At 33.5% G+C, this 11,631-nt stretch overlaps 1 protein-coding gene across 4 annotated transcripts; it reads left to right on the top strand.

Annotated features, from left to right (window-relative positions):
- Window positions 1–4,203: 4,203 nt before the first annotated feature.
- LOC143453183 (microfibril-associated glycoprotein 4-like) lies at window positions 4,204–10,608 on the top strand. Of its 4 annotated transcripts, XM_076954362.1 has the most exons (14): window positions 4,204–4,321; window positions 4,417–4,544; window positions 4,652–4,688; window positions 5,740–5,793; window positions 6,051–6,104; window positions 6,364–6,417; window positions 6,677–6,730; window positions 6,991–7,044; window positions 7,598–7,651; window positions 7,774–7,925; window positions 8,005–8,101; window positions 9,683–9,779; window positions 9,856–9,923; window positions 9,996–10,608. In XM_076954362.1, the coding sequence occupies exons 1-14, from the start codon at window positions 4,264–4,266 to the stop codon at window positions 10,238–10,240; spliced, it is 1,206 nt and encodes a 401-aa protein (XP_076810477.1). In that variant the 5' UTR covers window positions 4,204–4,263; the 3' UTR covers window positions 10,241–10,608. The 4 variants fall into 4 exon arrangements, with proteins under 4 accessions (XP_076810477.1, XP_076810479.1, XP_076810478.1 ...); XM_076954364.1 differs by lacking the exon at window positions 6,051–6,104; XM_076954363.1 differs by lacking the exon at window positions 6,364–6,417.
- The last annotated feature ends 1,023 nt before the right edge of the window (window positions 10,609–11,631 follow it).

Genomic DNA, 11,631 nt, shown 5'->3' with positions numbered 1-11,631 from the left:
TAAAAATAACAACAATGATTTTTACTGGAAACGATAAAAAAATTTTGAAACAGTGTTATTGAATGATTACCGCTAAACCATTGCATAGATCATGCCATGTTTAGTGTTTTAACATGATTTAGCTTCATTTTCAATGAAAGGTTGAAAAGACTGTAGTTTGCAAGTTTTGCTGTAAATGATGTTTGTTGTTTTTAACGATCAAAATAAACTAAGTCACATGTTTAGTTCTGTATTTTCATCAAAAAAACATGGTCGAGGCCTCATATAACTAAACTGTGAAGTTTCGCTGCAGTAATTTAGACCTGGTAGACTGGACTGTGTTGCTTGCCATAATCAGGCACAAGTCCAAATTAAGTTATTCTGCGAAACAAAAATACTCGTTAAATACCACTATTAAGCTAGGAATATACGTAACGGCGACCATTCACACAGTTCGTCTGACAAGTTTGCGTGACCTCACATTACCCGTTGGTATAGGACACAGCTGGTTGAGTATATTCTTTGTGGTATATCATACTATCAGGCAGAAAGAGATTAAAGGTAATTATTGCTAAACGGAAGAAAAATGTCTCAAAACTTTCGCTGTAACTACACCATACTGGCAGCTACCTGTAATTGCTGCATATCTGTCGTAAATTAATATGCAACTTTTTTTGTGTAACAAGATATTTACAACGTGTGATTTTTCAGACGAGAATCAAAACAATTTCTTCTTACCCAAGAAATGGTTATGTGGTGTCACCACTGCACATAACGCTTTAATTCATTCTAAATATCTCTGGCTTCGGTTTTGCTGTGACGGTGTAAGATAATTAATAGTCATAGCAAGGTGCAAGCTATAGCTGGTAGTTAAGACGGTGTAAGATAGTTAAGTTGGTTAGAGGTCGTATGGATTAAAATTGGAAAATATATTGCGATTGAGAACTAAAAAGCATAAAATTGAAGTTTTTTATTCGCTGAATTTCGCTGATAATATTTTAAATGGTGGCCAGGAAAGATCTAGAATGTTCTTTAGTAATTTATGGGGTGTCAGTTATCGAATTTTGTATGTTTTGTTGTAATCGTTTGTTTCACAAGTAGAAGTATAACCTAATTGTATAATTAAATGTAAAATTGTACAAAATTGGACACTAGCCAAGACAAATTCGTATATTATACAAATAAACTCGAAAATGTCGACCACCGAAAATTGTTTAATATCATGAAGAATATGGGTTTATCCCAGCAAGTTGTAGCTTATTTGCTACAACTATACAAAAACGAATGGAGTTCGGTTAGACTTAATTTTAACACAACTGACTAGTTCAAGATTACAAAAGTGTCCGCTGTGGATGTCCCTTGTCAGCTGCGGTTTTCAACAATTAAACTGGAGGGAAGTAAAAGACAAAGGTAAAAGAATCCATAAAAAATTTGACGCATCTGGATAGGAGGAAAAGAAATATACAAATTATAATATGCAGATGACGTCGATTAAATTTCTACAAGTTCGGTTGCTTTGTCTGACATGTTACTTGCAATCAGTGAAATTAAAGATTGTTGGTAAGTTGATCACGGAAGTTCTTTTCTCGTATCAACGGTGACACTGTCAAGGACGTTAATGGCTCTCAAGAAATGTCAGACAAACGTTGGCCATAATCAGGTTTGCATTAAAGTAAATGAAAACTTGTTTGGAAATGTAAAAAAAGATAAACAATACTACGCATATATCAGCCTCGCAACTTTCCATTGGTCAGTTATGGTTGTGACGGTTGGACTCTAGAAGAACTTGGTCGAAAGATTGACAGCTTTTTAGGCCATTTGAAATCGACATATTCTTGGGGTAAAATGGACAGAAGATCTAGCACTTCAGTTCGTAGTACACTAAATATTTACAATGACAATACAGTACTGTTAAGCCGGATAATAAAATAACAGTTTGCTCCAGCTTCATTTACAACATCATGGCGTAAAAATTATACTTAAAAGAACTCGTAGCAAAGGACAACCAAGAAAAAAGTCTTACTGATTGCATGAAAGACCACTTTAATGTGACGATAATTGAAAAAAGGTGATTGGCTATGAACAAAATCAATTCTAGAGTCCCAGTGTACGCTGCTTTGCATAAATAAGGATTTTCTTGTTATATACAAATATATACAGTATATAATGGAGCCATAGAGAGCTGTATAGTGACGCCATGCGTTAAGGTTGCGTGTTCATTTCTGTCAGTACAAGTGTACAACATTCGCATGTAGAAACAGTAGTTCAAAGCAAATTGAAGCTTGGTAAAACAAGCAATTTAGTAAGAAAACAGTCTTCTGTCGGATATAAACGAAATGATTGCGAATCTCGAAACACCTTCATGCAGACGTTTAATTTGTAAAAAGCAGAAAACTAATCAATGAAAGAATGCAGCAGGTGCGCCTTAATTAATGAAAGCACGTGTGGCAAGCTCGGAAGCAATGCGTAGCATTAGGGAACATGAATCAGTGGCAGTTAAACATGAAGGAACACGGCGATGCCACCGCAATGTAAAAGTGTAGCTATAAGGATTTATTAGAATGTTGTTGAATGTTGGGAATGTTGGGCTTAAAAAAGGTCATTCGATAGAGATTAAGAAAACTTTAAGAAAATAATTAAAGTTTTGGTTTTTACAGACAATCGGATTGGTTCCGATGAAGTATTTATACAATAATATTGGAATGACGTGGTATCTGTTGATGTAGACCTTTGTTGCATTTGTTTTTGCGCTGTGTTTTGTTGCGTTCTCCCTTGCGGCGGGGTGCGCTTTTTCCTGCTTGATTGAGCACACGTGTATTTCTTTCGACTCGTACGTGTCCAACAGGGAGTCGCCCGGTCAGTCCTGACTTTAAGCTCCTGAAATGAGCTGGTATGAATAAAAGTTAACCGAGGTGTTTTTAAACAAAAGATGTGCCTGCTGTATATCTAAGAGTGAGAATAAGGAAAACGTAACACCTTGAATGAAAGCGGATTTTATAAATGAAATAGTTGGGAATCCAAGCCCATTAGCAGCCCAATGTGTTTTGCAGCCATTTTGTTTTGCAGCCATTTTGTTTTGCAGCCCAATGTGAGAGATATAAATCTTCATTCGTTTTGTCATAAAAATCTCAAACCATAATTATAAGTTATAATTTTTTTTCAATATTGTGCTAAAAATGTGGATTAATTATTTTATTGCTCGTATTTATTTCGTGTGCTACATACTTATGCTTCATTTTTAGAAACCATACTCTCAAAAATGTCTGTGTGGGATATTTGCCTTACCTAGTAGGACTCCAATTTAGGGAGCTTTACGATTAATCACTTCCTGATTAACTGCTAAGTTTACCAGATGAACTTTTATCATTCGATGACATCATCGAATAACGTATGACGTTAAAAAATCTTAAACGTTACCACTATGACGAAGTATTTCTTTAATGTTTTGGAATTGTAGTGTACGCCACTTATTTTTCCCCCACAAACGGCGATGTTTGAACAAGTTGTGAATTCTAACATCGAAAATCAGTCGTTCGGTTACGTCTTTTTAAAGCAAAGTTTAAAACAAAAAACTAGCAGTACAGCGCATAGGATTCAAACCACTGTAAAATAAGATCTAGTCAACATATTACCCTTACTTTTTATTTACCGTGTAAATGAATTCATACGTTATTTACCTGATTGAAATTATTACAACCCCAAGCTTAAAATATTTTCAATATAAAAATTGGGTGTACAAGTTCCATATATAAGTAGACCAATATATACTATCAAAAATATCTTGCCACTGAGACCGTAACTCGGAAATTATTTATTCTGGTCAGTAATTTCAATCCGTTTATTTAAAAATAGATAAATAATAATTGAAGGTTTGAAATAGCCTAACTAAACAGCAGCCCTTTCTCTTATGGGACCGACGAGTCGACAAGGTTTTGATGTATAAATAGACCTTTATTAGAGACTTTTATTATAGCTAAGCTTGCCAAGCCGTATTTGTTTCTAAATAAAGGGAATTTTAATATGTCTTTCTTGTATTATAAATCTTTTCACAATGGGCTCCCAGCTTGTTGATTATCATTGATGAAATGTTTATGGAAATTTGCTTTTTAAAATTAAACACTATTAACAATGACTAGTTTTCTATAAAAATCGTTACTATCTTTCGACATAAGCTCAAGCGAAAATTGTCTCATAACCTTCGTATTACTTATGAGCACGGTTTGTAGATATTTCTTAGTTCTTAAGTCACCAGTATTACAAAAAGTTATATAAAAGTTTATCGAAATGGAAATGCGAACTGTGAATGAACAGGAGGAAATTTACGAGGACACTACTGCTGCTCGTAAGTTGTGAACCCAATGCCGGTTTGTTTACTGATATATGTTTTACTGTATATTTTTCAATGGCAATGTGGTTTCAAAGAAGTTATTTTTTTAGCACAAATCTCTAGAAGATCCGACATCAAAAGAGAAAATGGTCAAACTAAATGCAGAATTGCTGCAAAGTTCTTCACCGCTATCACCATTGCGGTAGTTGCTATTTTAGCGATTGTGAATTACGTAAAGGCGAGTATATTGGAAACTCTATATTAAAAGCATGAAAAATAAATATGCTTCATCGGGCATAATAAGGTCCAAACAACAAATGTATCGGTTTTATTTTTTGAATACAGATACAACAACTACTTGATGAAAGTTCTCAGCTCAGAGGTAAACTTTAAATCTGTAAAAAATTTTGAAACTTGTTTAATTTTTAAACTGCTGTTTTTTTAAATTTGGTTGTCTTAAAAGACCATTCATTTACTATTTGTCTATATTACGGTTGGGCTTTTCGCACATAAGTTTTAGAATATGTGGTTTTCTTTATCTGTATAGTCCTCATTGAGTTAAATATTGGCCAACTTCATTGTAAATCCAGCTCATGTCATAAATCTTTGATTATAAAAGCTAAGTTTGTCGTTCTTGATCAATGAAGCAATCAAAGGGGACAGGGTTTGCAATAAAATAAAAAAAAAATTTTACGAGCAAATTTGTTAACCATATCTAGATCAGGTTCCAAATTGTCGGAGCAAGATCATAGATTTTATATTTGCAAAAAAATCCTATAATTGCTTGTTCCAAGACAATATCTAACTATCGTTTGCATTCTTTCCTTCCCAGATTTTTAACACACTAATATTCGGAACTATGTTTTCTCAGTACCTGGGATATGTTACTGATAAAAGGCATCGTCAATATCGGGGTCATTTTATAAGCACAATGAAAATGCAAATTTTCAACATTTTTCAAATGTGTTCGGAGTGTTCATAAGTTTACTCTATTACAAACAGACCGACAAATTCCCAACAACAATAAGCTGAAGCCAATTCAAATATTTTAGGTGGAATTTGCATATTCTAAGGATGTAGTTGCATGTTTTATTTACCGTTCTATGTCAACTAAATTGAGAATACTGAGCTTTGTATCACTGGTCCAATGTCCACTATTTCACTACTATATTCTAACTAGCATTGTTTAATGTAGAGGTGCATCGAACTTTCGGCAGGGGAAATTTATTAATATCGGCCGAATTGTTTGAAAATGCCCAAAATCGGTTTTTGGCCGAAAATCGTTTTTTTAAGATACTTCTAATCACCTGCTCAAAAGGCAAACTGAAAAAAGATTTTAGTTGTTAAGTTTTGTATCCTATCAATCGTAATAAATTTTTAATTTATTTACAAATTTGTAAAGCTAAAGTAATATGACTTTAACTCTATTACAGAGGGCCTGGCGATTTCTCAACTACAGCTGACTGAAGCCATTGGAAATGTATCAGGTTGTAGTTGCAAAAATCCGCTAAGCCAAATTTCTTAATTCAATTTCCAACTATTTATTAAAGAAAAAAATGCATTCAAAAATTAGATGTTGGTTTTGTTAACTGAAAAAAGTCGTGCAAATCAATCCCAGTTTAAATACAGTTGATTATGTTATTACTTTGCCTTTAAAATTTGTATGCTAGCAAACGTAATAAAATTTAGAATTCTTTTTAAAAATTTCAAAATCCAAAGTAAAATAAAGTTAACTCTATTACAGAGAGTCTGGCGAATTCTCAACAGAAGCAGTCTGAAGCCATTGGAATCATATCAGGTTTCAGTTGCAAATACAGGCTGAGTAAAATTTCTTAATCCAATTTCCAACTATTTATTCAAGGAAAAAATTGCATCCAAAAAATTAGATGTTGTTTTTGTTAACAGAAACAAGTCGTTCAAATCAATCTCAGTATAAATATACATGATTTTGTTATTATTTTGCCTTTAAAATTTTTATGCTTGCAAACGTAATAAAATTTTTAATTTTATTGATTATTTTGAAAAGCCAAATTAATATAACTTTAATTCTATTACAGAGAGCCTGGCGAATTCTCAACAGAGGCAGACTGAAACCATTGGAATCATATCAGGTTGCAGTTGCAAATACAGACTGAGCAAAATATCTTAATTCAATTTCCAACCATTTATTAAAGAAGAAAGATGACATTTAAAAAATTAAATGTCGTTTTTGTTAACTGAACAAATCGTGCAAATCAATCTCAATATAAATATGGTTGAATATGTTAATATTTTCCGTATAGAATTTTTATGATGACAAACGTAATAAAATTTTTAATTTTATTGATTATTTTGAAAAGCCAAAGTAATAAAACTTTAACTCTATTACAGAGAGCCTGGCGAATTCTCAACAGAAGCAGACTGAAGCCATTGGAATCATATCAGGTTGCAGTTGCAAAAATCCGCCAAGCAAAATTTCTTAATTCAATTTTCAACTATTTATTCAAGGAAAAACATGACATTTAAAAAATCAGATGTTGTTTTTGTTAACAGAACCAAGTCGTGCAAATTAATCCCAGTATAAATATAGTTGAATATGTTATTATTTTCCTTTTAGAATTTTTATGATAGCAAACGTAATAAAATTTTTAATTTTATTCATTATTTTGAAAAGCCAAAGTAATATAACTTTAACTCCATTTCAGAGAGTCTGGCGAATTCTCAACGGCAACAGTATGAAGCCATTGGAAATATATCAGGTTGCAGTTGCAAAAATCCGCTAAGCAAAATTTCTTAACTCAATTTCTAACTATTTATTCAAGAAAAAATGCATTCAAAAATTAGATGTTGGTTTTGTTAACTGAAACATGTCGTTCAAATCAATCCCAGTATAAATATAGTTGATTATGTTATTATTTTCTCTTTAAAAAATGTTTTCTACTTACAAGTATTAACAATTGTATTTTTTAACTACAAAGTTTAAGTGAAGCGCACATAAATGCAGATTGACTTCTCATAGATTTTGCTGTTTTATTGCTATTGTTAATATCGATAGGATACCAGAGCATTAAATTTTCACAAATCAACCTATAAATTCTTCTTCATGTTTAAAACAATTTTACAGAGACAACTTCTTGAAACTAACTCGAAACTTAAACTAAGTCGTGAAAGTACTTTTAAGTATCACAAATACGAACGAGTAATTACTTAATATTGAATTTGATGCAAATTGTTGAATTTTTAAGAAGTTTGCATTTGTTTAGGTTTATTCTTTCATGTAAATTAAACATATATTTACGCTGAATATAACAGATAGAATCATCGAGCTAGGACAAAAGTTGAACAACACCATAAGACAACTTACAGGTAACACCTGCTCACGTTGCTTTATAGCCTGAGAGCCATATTTGAACTATTGTAAACGCTTAACAGAAAGCTCCATGTTTTTGTAATGTATACTAAACATATTTTGCAATTTCTTGTTTTAGGAGAAGTTGCGATTGCAAAGTCTTTCCAGGGTGAAGACTGCAAAGCCGTGTTTAACAACGGAATCACCACGAGTGGAATTTATACAATAAATGTCGGTGGTAAGGCCACACAAGTTTATTGTGACATGGAGACGGACGGAGGCGGTTGGACTGTAAGTTCAGCAAATTTTATGAGCACAGATCAGATAAAGTTTGCAAATATTTTACTTTTCATTAAGCATACCTGCTTAGGTTTTTCAACGTCGTTTCGATGGAGGTGTTGATTTTTATCGAAACTGGATTTCTTACCAACAAGGATTTGGTAGTTTAAATGGAGAATTCTGGCTCGGTTAGTTATGAATTATGATATTTTTTTGAAAAAATTCTAGGTTAAAGAATATTTCTGTTGCAAAATGTTTGGGTTATCTGTCTGTGCCAATATATTGCAAATATCACAACAATTTCGACACATTTTCTTGTATGTGCGGAAAACTAACATGGTTTTGAACTTTGCTTTAAGATTGTGATGTTTTGCTTATGACTACCTTTGTATTTGCCCAGGCCTAATTTTGTATACAGTGTTGAAGATTAATCCAAATTTTGAAACTTTCAATTTTGTTAAGTAGAGTGGTTTATACCGATCGAATTTGATTTATTCTTGTTATAAACAAAACCCACACCACAATTATTTATGCTGGAACAACATTGAATAAATACCCTTTTGTCGAAATCTTTTTGTAAAGCATGCCACGTGCTAATCAATTTTTTTTTCTGTACTAATACTTGCTCAAACTTCATATTATGTATTGGTTCCACGACATATGACCGCGGGAAAATGACCGCGAACAAACTCACCGGGGACAACTGAACGTGACGTAAATTGACCGCGAACAAATTGACTGTGATGTAAATTGACCGCGAACAAACTAACCGGGAACAGACTTACCGGAATGAAAATTGACCGGGAGGTAAATTGACCGTGCAAGTGCTGAATTATTGTGTTTAAGTTGATCTCCAACTCTTTTTGCAATTTACAATTATTAGTATTACCATAACCAAGACTTAAAACTAGGGGAGTCCTGACGTACAGCTTCAATCTGACAATTTACTTAACTAAAGTGTCCATTGTTATTGCAATGAGTCCATTGTTACTACATGAGATAGGCTACAACGCATTGTTTCATAATCTCATCAAACAACTCGTCTAGACCGGGAAAATGCATGTAACAATAGGAAATCTATGAATAAAGGTGAGAAACCCGTAGGGTCACCCTACACCGTACAAGGGGCCAAAAAACTCTGCGAGTGGCAACCTTGACTGCAATACACATACTAAATTGGATAGTGACTAGATAGCGACTAGATAGTGAATTAGAATTTTGACCTTTTGACGGCCAATTTGTCGCCGGTTAATTTGATCGCCGGCCAATTTATCGACGGTTAATTTCATCGCCGGCCAATTTGTTGCCGGTCAGTTGTCCACTACCAGTTGTCGCCGGTGAGTTTGTTCACGGTCACTTCTCGTGATCCCTTATATATTATACATTAATTGTGCACAAATTTATGTGAGTTACATTAATTTCTATAGAATTATAATCATGGTTTTTGATGATGTTTGAGGTTTGAAGTGAAATATGAGACGCTTTTACACACATTGTGTTATTGTCTATGACTATAACTATGTATCCAATATATTAGGTTATTTCAAAAATGATTCAAAATTCAAAATCTCAAAAAATGCAAAAAATCTAATAATTTTTTGGTTTAAAAAACTAACACGGTTAATCCATGATCTATTCAAGCACACGTTTGTATAACTTTAATCCAAAGTAATAGTGACGTAAGAGACAGGGTTTGTTGCAAACGCAAGCAATGTTGCCTAATTATTACATCTAACAAAAAAAGGAATAATCATTTTCTTATTACCAAGGTTTGGATTTACTCCATCAACTTACAGCCGGTGCAAGTTATAAACTGCGTGTGGACTTGGAAGATGCTGAAAATAATACAGCCTACGCGGAATATAAGTAAACATCACATAAACAGGATATATCGATATTCGGTTTAAATGACGTATTTACTTAAATTTGTCCGTTTTCGCAGAACATTTACGGTTGGTCCAGAATCATCAAATTACACATTAACTGTTGGAAGATATAGTGGAACTGCAGGTAAATTAAAACAGATCACGGACTGTCGTATTAATCAATCGTCATTATTGTAAAGCGATAAACGTTTTGTAGGTGACTCACTGGCTGATAACTCCCACGACCAATTCAGTACTTTCGACCGAGATCATGATTGGAGTGGTATGAACTGTGCAGTTGGTCGTCATGGTGGTTGGTGGTATTATGCTTGCTCTATGAGCAACTTAAATGGAGAATATCTCACACCTGGAGAGAGCGACAGCAGAGGATTGATCTGGTTTCGCTGGAAGAATAATTACGAGTCGATGAGGAAGACTGAGATGAAGATCAAACCAGTTTAGAAAACGATTAATAACACCAGCTTGTGATCCTTTTAATAGTTATACAAAGTTATGCAGTTTGGTTTGTTTATTCAATACTTTCAGTTCACAAAAGTCAGCATTTTCATAAGTTGATAACACATTTCTTGATCTTCATGTTACTAATGTTATTATGTTACTTAATTTTTACTGGAAACGATAAAAAACCATTTTGAAACAGTGTTATTGAATAATTACCGCTAAACCATTGCATGGATCATGCCATGTTTAGTGTTTTAACATGATTTAGCTTCATTTTCAATGAAAGATTGAAAAAACTTTAGTTTGCAAGTTTTGCTGTAAATGATGTGTGTTGTTTTTAACGATCAAAATATACTAAGTTAAATGTTTAGTTTTGTATTTTCAACCAAAAAAAACCTGGTCGAGGCCTCATATAACTAAACCATGAAGTTTCACTGCAGTAATTTAGACCTGGTAGACTGGACTGTGTTGCTTGCCATAATCAGACACAAGTCCACATTAAGTTATTCTGCCAAACAAAAATACTCGTTAAATACCACTCTTAAGCTACTTATATACGTAGCGGCGACCATTTACGCAGTTCGTCTGACAAGTTTGCGTGACATCACATTACCCGTTGTTATAAGACACAGCTGGTCGAGTATATTTTTGTGGTATATCATACTATCAGACAGAAAGAAAGGTAATTATTGCTAAATGGAGGAAAAATGTTTGAAAGCTTTTGCTGAAACTACACCATACTGACAGCTACGTGTAATTGCTGCATATCTGTCGTAACTTGATATGCAGCTTTCGCTATGTAACAAGATATTTACAACGAGTGAATTATCAGATGGGAATGAAAAAAACGTTTTCTCACTCAAGCAAACTTTAAGAACACAATATTTTGGTCCTACCACTGCACATAACGCTTTAACTCATTTTGAACTCTGGTTTCGGTTTTGCTGTAAGAATGTAAGATTTAATTTGCAAACAAAATGAACTGAATGTCTTTGAAAGAGACTTTAGGTTTAAAATTTTGGTTTTAACTTTTTATACGACTGCGTGGCGTTAGTTCAAAATCAAAACTAAGCTTTGAGTAATAAAAACGAGCAGTCAGACCTCGTTAATCCGGACCAGTTTATTTCGCAACAATGTGTCGGTCTAGCGTGGTAATAGGATAAACGGAATCAAAATAATAATAGGGCGAAATTTGTTGTAGTGAATATCAGGCAGTGCTGCTGAACTGTGGTTGTAGGGCTACTGTACTTGACTTTCAATCCTATTACAAAATCCCAGGAGTCAGACTGCTGCTTTCATTGCGCATAGATTATTGGCTTTTATTTTCGTCATCTACAATAAACGCAAAATAACTTGCATTCACAACCATTCTTTTCGCTCCGTACTTTAAA

This window comes from Clavelina lepadiformis, chromosome 4 (assembly GCF_947623445.1).
Source record: "Clavelina lepadiformis chromosome 4, kaClaLepa1.1, whole genome shotgun sequence".
In the NCBI taxonomy this organism is placed as follows: Eukaryota; Metazoa; Chordata; class Ascidiacea; order Aplousobranchia; family Clavelinidae; genus Clavelina; species Clavelina lepadiformis.
Note: the sequence above shows the minus strand (reverse complement) of the source record. Positions and strands in the feature narration are given on the sequence as shown.